This window comes from Chlorocebus sabaeus, chromosome 29, assembly GCF_047675955.1.
Source record: "Chlorocebus sabaeus isolate Y175 chromosome 29, mChlSab1.0.hap1, whole genome shotgun sequence".
Taxonomy (NCBI): domain Eukaryota; kingdom Metazoa; phylum Chordata; class Mammalia; order Primates; family Cercopithecidae; genus Chlorocebus; species Chlorocebus sabaeus.
This window is the reverse complement of record NC_132932.1, coordinates 2,821,881-2,842,569: the sequence shown is the minus strand read 5'-3', so window position 1 is coordinate 2,842,569 and position 20,689 is coordinate 2,821,881. Positions and strand designations below refer to the sequence as shown.

The following is a 20,689-nucleotide window of genomic DNA, read 5'->3' as shown; positions in this document are numbered from 1 at the left end:
TCCTGTCTCAGCCTCCTGAGTAGCTGAGACTACAGGCGCACACCACCACACCCAGGTAATTTTTGTATTTTTAGTAAAGACGGGGTTTCGCCATGTTGGTCAGGCTGGTTTCAAACTCCAGACCTCAAGTGATCCGCCCACCTCGGCCTCCCAAAGTGCTGGGATTACGGACGTGAGCCACCATTCTTGGCCAAGAAATCTCTTTTTTAAAGTTGTGAGTGAGGGAATCCTTCCAGATTATTAAAGGAATTTCTCAAGGAGTAACATAATTGCATGGTATTACATAGTAGCTCAGAGCCATTAAGGAGTCATATGAGTGATAAGACTTGGCCTTAAACTGGGCGCGGTGGCTCACGCCTTTAATCTCAGCACTTTGGGAGGCTGAGGCGGGTGGATTGCCTGAGGTCAGGAGTTCGAGACCAGCCTGGCCAACATAGTGAAACCCCGTCTCTACTAAAAATATACACACACACACACAAAATTAGCTGGACGTGGTGGCAGGCACCGGTAATCCCAGCTACTCGGGAGTGAGGCAGGATAATCGCTTGAACACGGGAGGTGGAGATTGTGCTTAGCCGAGATCTCACCACTGCACTCCAGCCTGGGCAACAAGAGTGAAATTCCATCTCAAAAAAAAAAAAAAAAAAAAAAAAAAAAAGACTTGGCCACATCCATTTCCCTGTGTATCAAAATCTGTCAGTCAAGACGGGTGCGGTAGCTCACGTACATAATCCCAGCACTTTGGGAGGCCGAGGTGGGTGGATCACCTAAGGTCGGGAGTTCGAGACCAGCCTGACCAATATGGAGAAACCCCGTCTCTACTAAAAATACAAAATTAGCCGGCTGTCGTGGCGCATGCCTGTAACCCCAGCTACTCGGGAGGCTGAGGCAGGAAAATCGCTTGAACTCGGGAGGCGGAGATTGTGGTGAGCCGAGATGGCGCCATTGCACTCCAGCCTGGGCAACAGAGAAACTCCATCTCAAAAAAAAAAAAAATCTGTCAACTAAATTCTCTCCTGGCTACTGCTGCCATTATATCAATTTGATGTTAGTATTAAGATTAGAACAATGTGTCTGTAAATGCATATACAGATATAACCTTAATAGTTTCTAGGATGAGAGTCTATTATCCATCTGGTACAGAATAGACCTGTCATCAAAGGAGCTATAGATATTATGGAAAGGGGAGCAGGTGTGCCTGAACCCATTTCTGCTACCTACACTGATCTTAGTATGATTTCCAATGGTCTTGGCCTTCAAAAACCAAAGGACATTGGTAAGACTATAGAAGGAAAAAAAAAAAAAAAGTGGACATTATTTCGTAACTACCATTCTTCATATGGGGTGGGAGATCCACTTTTTATAATTCTTCATGACCACTTCAGTCAAAATACAGATCATGATTTTACCCAGATACTTTTTTTCTCATGCTTCCCTTACAATTGGTGCAATACCTAAGTACAGAAGGTCATAAGTTGGCTTGGATAATAGAACAAGATATGGGCATTAATATTAAAAAACTGTGCTCCAAAATACCAAAATAGTATCCTTTATTGACTCTGAAAGCAGTAGCTCTAGGCAGAATGCTGTCTTTGACCAATCTTCTAATGCTTCTCAATTGCTAAAGATTTTTTTGGGGGGTAGTTAAAAAAAAAAACAAAAAAACCTTCTGTACAGAAACCAGTTATTATTACTTCAGTTTTGTCCTAGAGGTAAAGGGGCAGGCTAACTCCAAATTCAACAACTTCAAATTCTAGAATCAAGTAGGATTTTAAAAACAAAACAAAAGCATAACCGAAGCAATACCCCAAATATCTTCCAACTTCCTGTGGTGCACTGTTAACTATTACTACTACTACTGGGGTCAGAATCTAGTACAAAATGAATCCCAAAGAGGCTTCTTCATTATCTTTGATTTAATTCCCTAAGAGGAGAGTGTCTACTAATGTTTGGGATACAACCAGAAATGACACATGGAGTATGAACAGCTTTGATACATGCATATATTTAATAATGAAACAATTCATCAACAGCAAAAAGAAAGTAGAAAGATTCATGAGGCCTCAGTGCTGTGGAAGAGAATGGGAAATCAAGGAAAAAAGATACATATAGCAACCAATCCAGAAGGCTGCATGATGAGTGAAGCAAAGGCAAATTTGGCTAAGATAGTATTATATGCTCTGAAAAGAGAATGGCTGGATAGGTACCCACTTATCTGACTGCTTACTAGCAGGTAGCCTTACTGTATGCCTCATGGAATGGAGGCAAAGAGCCATGGAAAGGTGGGAGGGGAGAAGGAAAAGAACAGTATAAAACCCAGGGTAAACAAATGAGAGGGGCAGAATTACAAAGAGAGGACTCAAGTCTTTTGTTTCCCTTAAAGTCTAAAATAAACCTTAAGTTTTTAAGTATGTCAGTCAAATTCAATGAACACATAATGAGTAGCACTAGGCACTGTAAAGGAATGATGGGGGAATGATTTATAAAAATAAAGGAATGACATGGATCCTGCTCTCAAGGAGCTTACAACTTATATGGAAAGACAAGATTCCACACAAAAACAACGCAAAACATATTTACATAGTAACATACATAAAAATAAATATACATATAAATATACGTATGAATAACCAACATATGAAAACTAAGGAATATTGTGTTAATATTTGCTTAGAAGTACCTAACTCTGTTACTAAAGAAAAAATTTTTGGACTTTTAAGTATACTTAGTGGAGAGTAGGGCATGTGCACACATATGGAACTAGGAATAAATACGTCACATTCAGCAAGTAGATTAGCCTGATTGGAGTAGAAAGTCTAGTTCTAGTTAAGAAGGGAGTTTGATGAAACAGTAGAAGTCTATCTGGTGAAAGACACTACAATGTTAGATCTGGTCCCTAAAATAAAATGAATAGGGAACAAATGTTTTCTTTAGGTTAAGTGGCCACATGTCCCTGACCAACTCCACTGCTCTTAAAAGTTTTGAAGTTACACTAAGAGATAGAAGCTAACAATAGGATAGTAGAGAAGTACTCAGTGCTCTTGGGCAAGTAGAAGGAACTGCTTTCTACAAGAATTCTTAGGAAGTGGCAAGTAGACCCTCAAAGGCAAGGAAGGAAAAAACTCAATGAAATTCTGAGGCAGAGGATCTATCAACCAAAGGCCAACCAAATCTGGGTAATTCCAAGTGTTCAAGCAGAATGTCCTTGACCCTAATTCTTAGTGGGGAGCAGATTGTATATGCTTATGAAATTATTTATTTAGGCCAGGCACAGTGGCTTACGCTTGTAATCCAGCACTTTGGGAGGCCAAGGTGGGCAGATCATGAGGTGAAGAGATCAAGATCATCCTGGCCAACATGGTGAAACCCTGCCTATACTAAAAATACAAAAATGAGCTGGGCGTGGTGGCACGCACCTGTAGTCCCAGCTACTCAGGAGGTTGAGGCAGAAGAATTGCTTGAACCCGGGAAGTGGAGGCTGCAGTGAGCCAAGATTGTGCCAGTGCATTCCAGCCTGGAGACAGCAAGACTCCGTCTCAAAAATATATATATATATATTTATTTATCGAGACAGAGTTTCGCTCTTGTTGCCCAGGCTGGAGTGCAATGGCACAATTTCAGCTTAGCGCAACCTCGCCTCCTGGGTTCAAATGATTCTCCTGCCTTGGCCTCCCGAGTACCTGGGATTACAGGTATGCGCCACCACACCCAGCTAATTTTGTATTTTTAGTTGAGACGGGGTTTCTCCATGTTGGTCAGGATGATCTCGAATTCTTGACCTCAGGTGATCCCCCAGCGTTGGCCTTCCAAAGTGCTGGGATTACAGGCATGAGCCATGGCGCCCCACCGTGAAATTATTTTTTTTTAACTACTGTGATAATCAACTTTGATCCTGACAATTTAAGAAATTAGTATAGGAAGATAAGAAGAACCCTAATCTATACGGAATGCTCATGTCCTTGAAGGAGGACAGTCAGTAAGGGCCCAAATTCTCTCCTGGTCTTTAGGTGGAAAGGCAAAACATCACACTTTAAAAAGAGGCTGCTCTCAGCCAAAGCAAGAAAGACCTCTTTCATTAAGCCTATTGATCTGAAGCTATTCCAGGAAGGAAAAAAAAAGTTCAAGCCAGATGTTCAGCAGCAGCCAGAGTTGGACCCTACGTCACGAGAGTTCCGCTGGGAGGCACTGGGTCCCACTGATGTTGAAATTGACTGTTGGGGCCCAATCTTGATGCCATTTGCCTGTAAAAGAAAAGAGGCAATAGTTCCCACCTCAGTGTTAAAGTGAATTAGAGAGAGGAGGGGGCTATCTCTGCTTGTATCCCAGGGTAGAAAGAAAAAAGAAAGGGGAGAAAGGATAAATCATTAATTATATTTTCTAAAAGCAGATTTGACCTTGGCAGGTAACCAGGTGCCCTAGCCAGACTGATGTGGAACAATAATCTATGACAGTAAGAATAAGATGACTACCTATGGTCTAAATATTCTAGTTGACTACAAGTGGCTTTTGTGTACTTTTTTTTTCCTTGAGGAAATGAGGTCTCCCTACATTGCCCAGGCTGTAGTGCAGTGGCTATTCACAGGTATGACCAGCGTGCACTATAGCCTCAAACTTCTGGCCTCAAGTGATCCTGCCTCAGCCTCCCAAATCGCTGAGACTACGGGTGCACCACTGCCCCCCGTGCTCATTTTAGAGACGGGGTCTCTCTTTGTTGCCCAGGTGGGTCTTGAAGTCCTGGCATCAAGCAATCTCCCCAGCTCAGCCTCTCAAAGTGCTGGGATTATAAGCATGAGCCACCACACCTGGCCCCTGTGCTCATTTTTAGGGGACCATATTATACTTAAATGTCATAGCTATGTGCAGAATTAGGTTGTGATTAGGTAAGAGTGGAGGAGGCAAAGAGCAGAAGTAGCATATGATTCTTTTTGTTTTGTTCCAGAATTTGCTTTATAGAAATTACTCTCGTAAGCCATTATAAATTATACCTCCCTTATGTTCTACAATAGTAAAAAACTGAGGTTGACAAGAAAATCTCCCATATTGTATAAGTCTTTTAGATCACCAATAATCTCTTTAAGCATTTTGGGTGTCAGACTTGAGGAAAACAGAAAATGATGACAGGTCTCTGTGTACCTAGATTTAAAAAAAAAAAAAAAGTTGAATTGGCAGAGCTTTTAAATTGTATAATGATAGATGGGGAATGTAAGCATTCCATTCTAGGGAACCTCCAGTTCTATTCAGAACAAACCAAAGTTAACTGCCAGCACTTCTACCCTTTCTTACCTCATTGTGGACATCAAATAAACCCTGTTGGATCTTCCTATATATTTCTTTGGCTGTGTTAATGAAGGCCTGAAAGAGACATAAATCATATCATCAGTCTCAAGTTCAAGTAGAGAAATAAGGGAAAGAGAATATTAATTATTATTCATATTTGAATTTCTAAGGTGAATTAGAAAACAGTAAAATAACATAGATGGTTGGCTGGGCGCAGTGGCTCATGCCTGTAATCCCAGCACTTTGGGAGGCCAAGGCGAGCAGGTCACTTGAGGTCAGGAGTTCAAGACCAGCCTGCCCAACATGGTAAAACCCCGTCTCTACTAAAAATACAAAAATCAGCCAGGCGTGGTGATGCATGCCTGTAATTCCAGTTACTCGGGCAGCTGAGGCATGAAAATCACTTAAACCCGGGAGCCCAGGTTGCAGTGAGCTGAGATCGTGCCACTGCACTCCAGCCTGGGCGACAGAACGAGACTCAGTCTCAACAAAACAAAACAAAACACAGAAGGTCCCCCAAATGTCCTTGTAAAAGCCATTAAGAGTAGTTTAAAAAAAAAAAAAGGATTATGTGGTATTCTGGTACTGACCCAAGATGTTCCTAGGCTGGCATCTTCTACAAATAAAACAAACACACTCTATTCTCCACTAGTTACTGAAGATACCATCAACACTAGGCCTAGGAATGACTACAGTAGAATCCATTATACACTCCAACCAGAGTGATTTACTAGTAACAAGTGTGGTGTCTAATTCACACTTGCCAACTAATATTACCCAAAGCAAAAGTAAAACCTTGGGAATCAGGGTAAAAGAAAATGGGACAATTCCTTTAAAAGCAATGAGAGAAGTAGTCACTATGACCACAAGACATCCTTTCCCTTTTTTTTTTTGGAGATGGAGTCTCGCTCTGTTGCCCAGGCTGGAGTGCAGTGGCAGGATCTTGGTTCACTACAACCTCCGCCTCCTGGGTTCAGGCAATTCTCCTGCCTCAGCCTCCTGAGTAACTGGGACTACAGACACATGCTGCCATGACCGGCTAATTTTTTGTATTTTAGTAGAGATGGGGTTTCACCGTATTGCCCAGGCTGGTCACAAACTCCTGATCTCAGACAATCCGCCTGCCTTGGCCTCCCAAAACGCTAGGATTACAGGTGTGAGCCACCGCACCTGGCCAAGACATCCTTTCTTTACCCATTTCTTATAGGAGAAGAGAATTCTGAATAAAAGGACAAATAATGGTGTAATCTCTAAAGAGTTTTCCCCACTGTTTTCCAAATAGTACCTCTTCAACATTGCAGGCTGTTTTGGCTGAAGTTTCCATGAATATAAGTCCATGCTCCCTAGCAAAGGCCTCTCCTTCTTCTCTTTTCACATCCCTGCGGGACTCTAGGTCACTGCAAGAGATTAATTAAGGAGAAAACTAAAAAAAGATCCAAGTGAAAGAGGAAACTCTATTTCTAAAAGAATTCCATCGTGGTTTCAATGGCCAGTTATTTCATAAAGAACATAGATCCTACAAGATACTCTCTTATATAGAGTTACTGATTTCTGTAGCCTCTTGGAAAATATTCTTTAGTTTTGGGACAGCTGCTGCATAGTTGAAGATAATAACTCACTCTATTACAGAGAAAAAGGCTTATCAAGGGTTAGGCAAGCCCCCATAGTTACACAAAACTTAATGCTCTATTGCTTGTTTTTCCAATGAGATCAAGGAGAGCAAAGTATAGATGATTGGAAAAAAAAAAAAAAAAAAAAAAACTCGGTCGGGCACAGTGGCTCATGCCTGTAATCCCAGCTCTTTGGGATGCCGAGACAGGTGGATCATGAGGTCAGGAGTTCGAGATCAGCCTGGCCAACATGGTGAAATCCTGTCTCTATTAAAACTACAAAAATTAGCTGAGTGTGGTGACAGGCGCCTGTAATCCCAGCTACTCGGGAGGCTGAGGCAGGAGAATTGCTTGAACATGGGAGGTGGAGGCTGCAGTGAGCTGAGATCGTGCCATTGCACTGAAGCCTGGGTGACAGACCAAGACTGTATCTTGAAAAAAAAAAAAAGGAAAACTCTAGTTACTAGAAAGTAGAAAAGCCATAAGATGTCCCATCCAGCAGTGATGAGCATCTTCCTTTTCTACTGGAATCAATCCACAAGAAGAGAATGAGCCAGGAATAAGGAAAACACAGTTGTCTTAATTCTAACTGGTTTCATTACTAGTGCATATAAAAGCAGCTTGCCACCAGGGAATTCAGAGAAAGTGATATGGATAAAATTAGATGATATGGGGGAAAAAAGATAGAGCTAAGGACTGAGAAAGGGAATAAAAATGGCATCAAAACACCTTATGAAAAACAGGATAAAAGGCTGAAGATCTGGGCGTGGTGGCTCATGCCTATAGTCTCAGCACTGTGGGAGGCTGAGGCAGGAGGATTACTTGAGCCCAGGAGTTTAAGACCAGCCTGCACAGTACAGTGAGACCCTGTCCCTACAAAAAATGTACAAATCAGCCGAGCGTGGTGACACACGCCTGTAGTCCCAGCCACTTGAGAGGCTGAGGTGAGAGGATCTCTTGAGCCAGGGAAACAGAGGTTACAGTGAGCTGAGCACGTCACTGCACTCCAGCCTGGGCAACAGCATGAGACCTTGTCTCAAAAAAAAAAAAACAACTGAAGAATAAGGCAAGGTTGGGCTGTTCGTGATTCGTATTTTTCAATTTGAAAATTTTCGTTTGTGAGGTTTCCAGTTTTCCAACTCCTTGGAAAAAAAAGTGTAAGACCATTAAAGAACAACAAATCTATATTTTAATTTGTTATACCATCAGCTGTGTGAAGACCACGAAGAACTATCTAAATGTCAACCCTCCCAAATTTATACCTCTAGCCCAGATGCTTGACTAAAAGCACCAGATTTGTATATTTGTGAATTCTTTATTCCCACACTGATACCTAAAACGGACTTCAAACTTAACACATCAAAATGGAACTTCTTTTCCCCCAGCCTGTGTTTGCTCCAGGCTTCTGTATCTCAGTAAATGGCATAAGCCAACATCCAAAGTGTTGTTATTGATACCCATTCCTCACTACTCCAAATATCTAATCCATTCCAAAGTGAAGTACTTCCAACATATACCTTAAAATCATCCTTTTCTCTCTCTTTCCGGGGTCACTTCCTAGACCAAGCCACCATTCTTTCTCATTTGGACTATTGCAACTAGTATCCTACTTCAGCCCTTGTTCCCCTCCAGAGTGATCTTTTAAAATCTGATCAAGCCACTTCTCTACTTAAAACTTTAAAATGCTTCCAGTGTATTTATTTATTATTATTTTTAATCCCCCATCGCCCAAGCTTCAATTTCCATGTATTTAGAATAAAATCCAAAACCCTTACTCAGGCCCCTAAGGTGCTATGAAATCTAGTCCCTACCTACTTTTCCAACCTCATCTTGCATTTAGTCCAATCATACTAGGTTTCTTTCAATAAAAGTGTCAAGCTTCTTCCAAGTTCAAGGCATTTGTATAGTTTGTTCCCCCTAAGTAACACCCTTTTAAAAAATCTTTGCCAGCCGGGCGCGGTGGCTCAAGCCTGTAATCCCAGCACTTTGGGAGGCCAAGAGGGGCGGATCACAAGGTCAGGAGATCGAGACCATCCTGGCTAACCCGGTGAAACCCCGTCTCTACTAAAAAATACAAAAAACTAGCCGGGCAAGGTGGCGGGCGCCTGTAGTCCCAGCTACTCGGGAGGCTGAGGCAGGAGAATGGCGTAAACCCGGGAGGCGGAGCTTGCAGTGAGCTGAGATCCGGCCACTGCACTCCAGCCTGGGCGACAGAGCAAGACTCCATCTCAAAAAAAAAAAAAAAAAAATCTTTGCCCAGCAGGCTCTTGCCCATCCTTCAGATCCCAGCTTAATATCACTCCTAACCAAAAGTAGGTACCCTGTTATTCTTTCATAGCACCCTTTTTCCTCCATTGCATTTATCACAGTTGACAATTTGATAAAAATAATTTTATATTTAATAACATCTATGCCCTCACTAGACTGTAAGCTCCATAAGAGCAGGGGCATGACTTTTTTCCACCTTGCAAACTCAGAGTCTGGCACAGTAGTTTTCAACAAATTGACTGATACCATAAAAACAATTAGCAGGCCGGGTGTGTTGGCTCATGCCTGTGATCCCAGCACTTTGGGAAGCCAAAGCGGGCGGATCACCTGAGGTCAGGAGTTCAAGACCAGCCTGACCAACATGGAGAAACCCCGTCTATACTAAAAATACAAAAAAATTAACCAGATGTGGTGGCACATGCCTGTAATCCCAGCTACTTGGAAGGCTGACGCAGGAGAATCGCTTGAACCCAGGAGGTGGAGGTTGTGGTGAGCCGAGATCATACCATTGCACTCTAGCCTGGGTGACAAGAGTGAAACTCCATCTCAAACAAAATGAAACAAAAACAAACAAAAACAATTAGCCTGTGGCCACGGTTCTCAAATAGTACACTCTGGGCACTACTACAAACTCACAAGGGTACCATGGGATACTTTAAACTTTTGAGGAAAACACAGTAACACTCAACACAAGGATACTACATGAATTACAAGCTTAAGACAATTTGCAATGTCAACATCAGATCATGATAAAATTCATTCAATACCTTCATATTTCTGAAAAGTTGTTTTTGGCAGTTGCTGTTATAAAAAAGGAAGCACTACACAAAAATCAATATGGAATGGGAAATGACAGTAGCAGTGTGCAATCATGATTTCAAGGTTTGAGAAGCTATGCAGTGCCCAGCAGACACACAGAGGTCTTTAGTAAGTAACCGTTGCTATTTAAGAATGAAATTTAAAAACAATTTTTTATTTTTTTTTCGAGACAAAGTCTCACTCCGTCGCCCAGGACGCCCAGAAGTGCAGTGGCACTATCTCAGCTCACTGCTAAATCCACCTCCCCAGTTCAAGCAATTCTCCTGCCTCAAGCTCCTGAGTAGCTGGGACTAGAAGCACGTGCTACTATGCCTGGCTACATTTTGTATTTTTTTAGTAGAGATGGGGTTTCACCATATTATTGGCCAGGCCGGTCTCGAACTCCTGACCTTGTGATCTGCCCGCCTTGGCCTCCCAAAGTGCTAGGATTACAAGCGTGAGCCACCACGCCCAGCATATTTTTTCTTTTTTTTTTATACAGGGTCTCACTTCTGTTGCTGAGGCAGGAGTGCAGTGGTACATTATGGCTTCATTGCAGCCTCAACCTCACAGGCCCAAGTGATCCTCCCACCTCATTTAAAAATTTTTTTGTATAAACAAGGCCTCACTATATTGCCCAGGCTGGTCTTCAACTTCTGTGCTCACGCAATCCTTCCAGAGCTGGGATTACAGGCATACACCATCGTGCCTGGCCTTTTTATTTTCCAACAGTTACTAAGTAGTTATAAAAAATACTCATGTTATTTGGGTATAACTATTTAATAAAACTATTAGGCATTTCTTTTGGCCTATGGGTGTCAAGAAAAATTTACTGAGAATAACAAGTGTTGTTAAGGATGTAGAGAAACTGGAATCCTTGTACATTGCTGGAAATAATGTAAAATAAGACAGCTGCTATGGAAAATGGTATGGCAGTTCCTCAAAAACTGAAAGACAGAATTACCATATGATCCAGCAATCCCACTTCTGGGCATATACCCAAAAGAATTCAGAGCCGGGACTTGAACAGATCCATGTTCATAGCAGCATTATTCACAATAGTCAAAGGATGGCAGTAACCCAACTGTCCGTGGACAGCTGGATAAACAGAGTGTGGTATATGCATACAATGAATATTACTCATCTTTAAAAAGGAAGGAAATTCTCACACATGCTACAATGTGGATAAACCTTGAAGACATTACGCTAAGTGAAATAAGCCAGTCACAAAAGCACAAATATTACATGAGTCCACTTGTATGAGGTCCCAGTAGTAGTCAAATTCATAGAGAAAGAAAGTAGAATGATGGCTGTCAGGGGCTGAGGGATGAGGGGTTGGGGAGGGAAGATGGGAGTTAGTGTTGAATGTGTACAGAGTCTGAGAACATGAAAAAGTTCTGGAGACGGATGTTGGTGACGGCTGTGGAACAATGAATATTCTTAATGCTACAGAACTGTACACTCAAAAATAGTTAAAATGGTAAATTTTGTGTCATATATATTTTATCACAATACATTTTTTTTTACTGAAACACTAAGACTACTATAAACTGAGAAAGTTTGGGGATCAAGATATTCAACGTGCATAGAGTACCTAGATGACTCCTGTTAACTATTATTCACATGGATACAATTTTACCTCTTATTCCCAATGAGCATGATAACCATGTTGGAACTAGAGTGCTGCCGGGCATCCTCTAACCATGAGGTCAGGTGGTTGAAGGTTTCACGCCTACAGCAGAAAAATGTAGAATGTGGGTCAGAGAGACACTTCAAAAGGCCAAAACAACTCCAAGTGTATAGGAAAAGAGGGGAAGCCATATGTGTAAAGAAAAATATTAGGCCATTCCTAGTTAACATCCTTAATAGAATCAGTAGATAGAAAAAAAAAAAGCTTTAGAGGATGTAGGGAAGAATCTCCCTCCCATGCACCAGATCTGGCTCACCTTGTAATGTCGTACACCAGCAGTGCTCCAGCTGCTCCCCTGTAGTAGGAACGGGTGATAGAACGGAAGGATTCTTGCCCAGCCTTTCCCACCAACATGGCAACAAAAAATCCCAACAAAACCAGGTTATTTCCACAGAACTGACTTGATCACATGCCACCCTAATACAAAGGACTTAACTAAAAAAAGAACTTCTATTAAGAAGAGAATTAGGGAAGGAAAACATGCCTGCCCAAGAAGAAGCCCAAGTGGGAAATCAGTATTTTTCTATGGGAGTACATTCATATTTTGGGCAGTCACTTACTCTTCCTGAGAGACTGTCCATCAGATTAGTGGATGTTTAGCACCCTGGATCCCAGACACTAAATACCCGTGGCACCCCACAGTCAGCGTGATAAAGACATTTGCATACATTTCCCAATATCCTCGAGAAAGAACAACTGGAAATAGGACTGGAAACGGAGTGTATGTCGTTTTTTTCAATCCCAAATATGATATTGAACACACCATATTAATCTTTCTGTTCCTATTTCTCTATCTATAAAAATGAAAGTTATCTTAGAATGCCAAAACCTGGTCTAACAGAAATTTCATTCCAATGAATCGATATAAAAATTAGATTAAAAGCACTTAAACTGAGTATCTTCTAACTGACCTTTAGCATTCCACTGATAATGCAGGACTACCTAGATGTCCCTTGCTGAGCTCCTGTCACGGGAAACAGGAATAAGGAACAGAGAAAGAAGCCCAGGGCCCAGCATAGAGTTTTCCTAGAAAAATCCAAATGTTCTCACTTCCAGTTGGACAAAGATATTAAGTTCTATTTAAAACTGAATAATTTATTAATGCCCCCATAATACTGGGTATTTTTGCTTTATTGATGGAATAGTTCTTTTTTCTCCTTTAGGGAAAACAAAAACTTTTTTAAATAATGTGAATACCCTGTACATTGAATCTACCCTATTAAGAAAGTTTTCACATTCTTGAAATAATGTATCCTCATATCCTTGTATAAAAGGAGGTAAGACTATAATTTACGGCCGGGCGCGGTGGCTCAAGCCTGTAATCCCAGCACTTTGGGAGGCCGAGATGGGCGGATCACGAGGTCAGGAGATCGAGACCATCCTGGCTAACACGGTAAAACCCCGTCTCTACTAAAAAATACAAAAAACTAGCTGGGCGAGGTGGCAGGCGCCTGTAGTCCCAGCTACACGGGAGACTGAGGCAGGAGAATGGCGTAAACCTGGGAGGCAGAGCTTGCAGTGAGCTGAGATCTGGCCATTGCACTCCAGCCTGGGCGACAGAGCAAGACTCTGTCTCGAAAAAAAAAAAAAAAAAGACTATAATTTATATGTCACAAATGGGAGAATCATGATTAAGGATGTGGGAAGATAAATGGCTTTCTCATAGTATAATACCAATAATAGTGGTAATACTAATTATAATACTGCAATAGTACTATAAACTACTTTTTGGCGTATATAATGTGTTGGGAACTATAAGAGGCAATTACATATATTATTTCTTCTTCTTCTTTTTTTTTTTTTTCCTGGGTTCTCGCCATTCTCCTGCCTCAGCCTCCGGAGTAGCTGGGACTACAGGCGTCCCCCAACACGTCCGGCTAGTTTTTTGTATTTTTTAGTAGAGACGGGGGTTTCACCGTGTTAGCCAGGATGGTCTCAATCTGACCTCGTGATCCACCCGCCTCGGCCTCCCAAAGTGCTGGGATTACAGGCTTGAGCCTCCTCGCCTGGCCTATTACTCCCTTTTAAAAATGGGGAAAATGAGGCTCACATAAGTTTAATAAACAGCCCCAAATCATAAAGCTTATTAAGTGCTAGAACCATAGTTTAAACTTAGGATCTTAGTACTTCCTAGCACAAAAACTTGTCCTCTTAGCCACTATATCATATAACCTAAATTGGGGTTTGCAGGTGAGAAGAGAATTCCAGTATACTAACTCTAAGCTTCATTTTCCAACAACAGAAGAATCTCTTTCTATAAAGAATCATAGAAACATTTTAGGGAGTTGCATAGCTGTTAGAGCATCAGAATCTAAAAATAAAAAATAATTCTAAAGTCCCTTGTCATAATACTAATAATAAAGATTTAAAAAATACTTAAAGTTTTATATTTACTCCCTAACGTCTTACATTATTTGGGTCTTGTTTTCCTTTTAGTGTTTACTTTTTCTCCTCTTCTGCTATAGTTGAAAGTCTCCCTCTACTTCCCTCACAGCCTACCAAGAACTAAAAGGGAAAGTTTGGGGGAGGCCCACATGAGGGTTCAATCACATGGCAGCATTTAACTTTAGCAGCTGAAAATGCTATCAGTGGGTCATGAGAAAACCTTCTAAAATCATATCATTCACCAGGTGCAGTGGCTCATGCCTGTAATCCCAGCACTTTGGGAGGCCAAGGCAGGCAGATCACGAGGTCAGGAGTTTGAGACCAGCCTGACCAACATTGTGAAACGCTGTCGCTGCTAAAAATACAAAAATTAGCTGGGCCTGGTGGCGTGCGCCCGTAATCCCAGCTACTCAGGAGGCTACGGCAGGAGAATTGCTTAAGCCCAGGAGGTGGAGGTTGCAGTAAGCCGAGATGGCGCTATTACACTCCAGCCTGGGCGACATAGCAAGACTCCGTCTAAATTTAAAAAAAAAAAAAAAAAAAAAAATCACTCTACTTCACCTCAACCCAGTTCATGAATCAAAGTTTGTGAACCAGTAAGCTAGAAAGAGTGAGTAGTTCAACCTGGGCTTGTCTGTATCAGTCTCAGGTGTCCTTGTCCATCCCCAGTAAAAAAAATCTGCAGTGGCAGGCTGGGCACTGTGACTCATGCCTGTAATCCCAGCACTTTGGAAGGCCGAGGTGGGCAGATCACTTGAACTCAGGAGTTCGAGACCAGCCTGGGCAACATGGTGAAACCACATCTCTAAAAAAAATACAAAAAATTAGCCAGGTGTGATGGCGCACATCTGTAGTCCCAGCTACTTGGGGCGCTGAGGTGGGAGGACTGCTTGAACTGGGGAGGTTGAGGGTACAATGAGTGGAGATGGTGCCACTGTACTCCAGCTTGGGTGACAGAGCAAGACCGTGTCAAAAAAAAAAAAGAAAGAAAGAAAAAAGAAAATCCGCAGCAGCAAAGAACTAAGACGAAGGTTTTTTTTTTTCTTTTTCTTTTTTTTTTTGAGAGAGTCTCACTCTGTTGCCCAGGCTGGAGTGCAGTGGCATGATCTTGGCTCACTGCAACCTCCGCCTCCCAGGTTCAAATGATTCTCCTGCCTCAGCCTCCCAAGTAGCTGGGATTATAGGCACCCACCACCACGCCTGGTTAATTTTTGCATTTTTAGTAGAGACGGGGTTTCACCATGTTGGCCAGGCTGGTCTTGAACTCCTGACCTCAGGTGATCTGCCCGCCTCAGCCTCCCAAAGTGCTGGAATTACAGGCATGAGCCACAACACCCAGCCTAGATGAAGGTTTGATAAGATAATTAATAGCTTTCTAATCTCTCCCAAGTGGAAGCATCATACTATACTGTTTAAGATACACAGTTTGAAGTATCAACTCCTAGAAAGTCAGATACACTATCTTCCTAAAAATCAAAATGCATTCCTTCCATTGAAGGGTTTATTAAGGAAAAAAATTTTTTTAAATGCATTCCGAAGTAAAATACAAACTAAGTTGATATTATTTGATCAGTATTTTACATGTTACAGTAAAATACCTATTCATGAGCATGATAATTTAGGAATACGTACACACACACACACACACACACACAAGATTTTTAAAAATATGCTTCTCTAAATCCATATAAATGTCAGAACAAAGACAACAAAAACGTTTGGACAACCTGATCTCTTTAAAACACCTATCACAGTAATCCCTCAACATTTTCACATAGGATGGCTTTGGAAGTAAGTGAGAGAATGGGTCAATAAAGTGGGAAGCTAAGAGGGTAAACAATGGGCAAGAGATCAAGGAGATCAAGGCTGACAAGGGAGAAATGACCAGGTCACCAAAAGGCGACAGACTAGATGGACACAACATTATAGGTATGAATCTTTTAAAATTTTCAAAATAAATAGAAAACCACAGTATTCTGAAACTGGTTTCTTTTTATGATTTAGCAAATATTAATCTCAAGACAGTTTTAAGAGGGAAGAGAAAAGATCTAGACCAGTTGGATGACCGTGTAGTTCTTAAGAATTCTGTCCAAAGTAGTGGCTCTCAACTTTCCTCTTTTGTTTTTCTTTTTATGCTCTCTCTTAGCAGAATCAAGCTCTCAACTTTCTTACCTTCATGATCCAACCATGTCCCATATGAGCACTTAAAAGAAAAAAGAAAAAAGGCCACTGCCATGACCATTCTATTAAATGGCACTTATTGGGTTTTTTCCTGGCATCAAAACATTAATTTTGGCCAGGTGCAATCCCAACACTTTGGGAGGCTGAGGAGGGCGGATCGCTTGAGTCCACGAGTTCAAGACCAGTCTGAGCAACATGTTGAAACCCCCGTCTCTACAAAAAATACAAAAATTCCCCAGTGCAGCGGGGCGGGGGATGGATCTGTAGATATGGATGGATAGACAGATGGACTTAAGCTTCAACTACTTTTAAGACATACACTTGTGTGTGGTAAGGAGCACTGGGGAAGGAAGGGGAGGAAAGGGAGGAAAAGAAAAAAAGGAAAAATAATTTGTACACTGTTTGTAGATATAATGGCTTTAGCTCTCAGTTCAGAGAAGAAACAGAATCCCATAATAAGAAGTAAGTAAAAAAAGTAAGAGATTTTAGCCAGATATTATGAACTATTTGCTAGCTCCCTTTAACTAGAATGGAGACTAAGGTATTATTTTACTTAGGGGGAAAAAGGTACAAATCAAATGAGATAATGCACACTGAAGCAATTTATCTGGATAGGGCAAAATTACACTAAGCCAAACTAAATTTTGGCATTACTACATATACCAACTTTGAAAATATGTACAAGTTTTTGATAGAATTTCCATTTCTGCGCAGGTATCACAAAAATTCTCAAACATTTGCATAAAGATTTTAGTAAATAACAATGTTCAGGCCAGGCACTGTGGCTCATGCCTGTAATCCCAGCATTTTGAGAGGCTGAGGTGGGTGGATCACCTGAGGTCAGTTCAAGACCATCCTGGCCAACATGGCAAAACCCCATCTCTATTAAAAATACAAAAAACGGGCCGGGCAAGGTGGCTCACGCCTGTAATCCCAGCACTTTGGGAGGCCGAGATGGACGGATCAGGAGGTCAGGAGATCGAGACCATCCTGACTAACACGGTGAAACCCCGTCTCTACTAAAAATACAAAAATTAGCCGGGCGCGGTGGTGGGCGTCTGTAGTCCCAGCCACACGGGAGGCTGAGGCAGGAGAATGGCGTGAACCCGGGAGGCGGAGCTTGCAGTGAGTGGAGATTGCGCCACCGCACTCCAGCCTGGGCGACAGAGCGAGACTCCGTCTCAAAAAAAAAAACAACCACCAAAAAAAAAAAACAAAAAAAAAAAACAAAACAAACAAACAAAAAAATACAAAAAACGGCTGGGCGCGGTGGCTCACGCCTGTAATACTAGCACTTTGGGAGGCCGAGGCGGGTGTATCACAAGGTTAGGAGATCGAGACCAACCTGGCTAACATGGTGAAAACCTGTCTCTACTAAAAATACAAAAAATTAGCCAGGCATGGTGGCAAGAGCCTGTAGTCCCAGCTACTCAGGAGGCTGAGGCAGGAGAATGGCGTGAACCCGGGAGGCGGAGCTTGCAGTGAGCCGAGATCATGCCACTGTACTCCAGCCTGGATGACAGAGCAAGACTCTGTCTCAAAAAAATAAAAAATAAAAAATAAAAATACAAAAAACATTAGCCAGGTGTGGTGGTGGGTGCCTGTAATCCCAGCTACTCAGGAGGCTGAGGCTGGAGAATCGCTTGAACCCAGGAGGTGGAGGTTGCAGTGAGCCAAGATCACACCACTGCACTCCAGCCTGGGTGACAAGAGCGAAACTCGGTCTCAAAAAAAAAGAATGCTCAGTGAAATTTTGCAATAATTAAAAATTGGAAAATAACCCAAATTTCTATCAAAGGGAGGATGGTTCCATAAATTATGCTACTGACATTCCATGACTACACAGTGGTTAAAAGGAATGAAGTAGATCTCTAGGAATGAAGTAGATCTCTATGTATGGATATGGAAAGGTCTCCACAACCTGTGTTCCCTGTATTTCCCTGTTCATATGTATGTATCTAAATGCATAGAAAAAGTTTGAAAGCATACACATGGAATCATCAGTAATGATTCCCTTGCTAGAGTAGCAACCAAGACGGGGAAGGAGAAAGCGTTTATGTATAAAAAGGAGACATTTACTTTCCATGCTATAAATTTATAGTTTGATTTTATTTTTACTAGAATAATATATTACTTGGACAGTTTACAACACAAAGATATAGCATCCACAATTTGTAACTGTAACAGATAGAATCAAAAGCTTCTCTATCTCTTTGATTTCACCTTTCCCCTATTTTATCCCCACTATTAGTCCCACCCTCATCGCTGCTTTCCTTTGCATTGGCTTTTCTTACTATACTTGGATGTTGGTCAGAGACTAAATTATTTTGTACTCTCACCGTATCCCAGATTTGCAGTTTGATTTGTTTTCCATCAATGTTGACCATACGAGCTCCAAACTCCACACCTGTTGGTAAAGACCAAGAGAAAGAATGTGATTCTCATGAACAGCAGCCATGTGGAGTGGGAGGAGGTTCCTGCCTTTCCTCAATGTGTTATACCCATCCTTTGTCTGAACTCAATGCCACTAATTCCATTATTGCTGCCTATTTGCTCCAATTAACTTTGTGTTTCTTAAGGTTCTTCATTTCCCTTCCAGAATTAAAAAATTGTGCTCTAATGACCTCAGGAATGTAACCAAAAAGCACATATGGGAAAACAAAACCAATTAAGAAGTCAAATTTAAAAGGGTAATTTTTTAGCAATGTCAGTTAATGCTTAAATTTGATTAGGTAACATTTAGTTTTGTAACTTTTCCAAAAAACTTCTAAAAATTCTGGAAATGCTTCCTGACACTTTCTTGGTCACTCTCTAGTCTCTATTTAAAACAATATTTATTTTTTTGTAATTCCAGATTTTTTTCTTTAAGAAAAGAGCCTAAGAAATAGGTTCTCAGAAACAATACTTTTTTTTTTTTTTTTTTTTGAGATGGAGTCTCTCGCTTTGTCACCCAGTCTGGAGTGCAGTGGTGCGATCTCGGCTCACTACTGCCTCCGCCTCCCGAGTTCAAGTGATTCTCCTGCCTCAGCCTCCCCAGTATGTACCTTACAGGCGCATGCCACAACGCCCACCTAATTTTTTTTAACAATACATTTTATATCTCCAATAATTGCCAGAGGAACAATTAAGCATTGTTGCCTTGTTAAGCATTGTATCATTAGCCCCTATAACAAAGTAAGAATTCACTCAATATTCCCTTTAAAATACCTTTTGCTTGATACTGCCTTCTAAATCCTTTTCTAACCCCATCAATTATTTGACTCTAAATAAATCCGTTAGAACAGTGGTAGCTTCAGATTTCCACACAGGTGGGACTTGGAAGTAGCAATATTGTAAGAATGGGGATGTAGGAGTTTTATTTAGAAACTGCATTTGCATGGCAACAAAGCTAGTTTCATATATGTTGTTTATTTGGACTGGGGTTATGGAGATAATGAAGAGGGGGGTAGCTAAAAGCCCCTTCAGGCTATGCCTTATCACAAATGTGTGGGAAATGTTAATATTTTCCAGGATCCCCAGTGCGTTTGAGGAACTGTTAACACACTGTTTTATTTAAAAGGAAAGTTTTTAGTTTTATTTGCCTATTAATTCTAAGGCAGGGATGACTCTTCAATTTGCTTCTTCACCAATATAAAAAATGTCCATGTATTGGTGTTTACTTTTTAAAAGGCAGGCTGGTATTAATTTACTGCAAAGCACAGATGAGTTTACAAATAAGCAGTTATGCTTTCGTGGGATTTTCCATAAACATAAAAAATTGTACTTGAAAAAAAATTATATGACAAGTCTCTACCTCACACTCTAAAAAGTTACCTTTCAATTATATACTCTCCCTTACACTACTCGCCACATATCAACGTTTGATTAACCACTTCATTAACATAACTTTGGACTAGTTTAAAGTAGTGAGGTATAACTTTTTACTTTGAACACTGAAGGCTGCTAACTTTCCACTTTAGTAATTTAGCTAGTCAGGTTTTATCTGTTCTGGAACAAGTAGATGCACTTACCTATTGTGAGGTCGTGGACAGGCTGGAACCGCTTATCTGTAAACTGCAGGAGGAGACATGACTTCCCCACACCTGAAAGAGAAAACACACTCCCAGAGTCAGGCAGCGCTGGAACACCATCTAGACTCTGGACTTCCCGGACCAGAGAAGCCGGGGGTCCCCGAGCCCCGCCCCTGGCCGCCCCGAACCGCCCCGCCCGTCTCGAATCGCCCAGCCCACAAAGTGAGCCCCGCCCCCGCCACCCAATTTGGGAGCTTCGGACGTCCGCCCCAGCCTTGAAGGCAAACAACCTGAGGGTTACCTGTGTCTCCGATGATGATATACTTGAAGAGATAAGCATAAGTCATGATGTCGCGTCCTCTGGGTTCCGGGTCCGCCCGACTTCTACAGCCACTTACCTCCAACCTCTCTAGCCACTCAATCTACCGATCTTCTTCTTCCCGGCCGCCCACCCTCTCCGGCTCCTCTAG

The 20,689-nt window shown here is 41.6% G+C and overlaps 1 protein-coding gene across 1 annotated transcript; it reads right to left on the bottom strand.

The window, feature by feature from the left end:
• Positions 1–1,989: 1,989 nt before the first annotated feature.
• On the bottom strand, positions 1,990–20,678 carry RAB2B (RAB2B, member RAS oncogene family). The gene is made up of 8 exons (XM_007990755.3): positions 20,521–20,678; positions 20,220–20,291; positions 18,549–18,616; positions 11,900–11,982; positions 11,593–11,685; positions 6,563–6,674; positions 5,284–5,352; positions 1,990–4,241 (listed from the first exon to the last, which is right to left on the bottom strand). The coding sequence occupies exons 1-8, from the start codon at positions 20,564–20,566 to the stop codon at positions 4,134–4,136; spliced, it is 651 nt and encodes a 216-aa protein (XP_007988946.1). The 5' UTR covers positions 20,567–20,678; the 3' UTR covers positions 1,990–4,133.
• Positions 20,679–20,689: the final 11 nt, after the last annotated feature.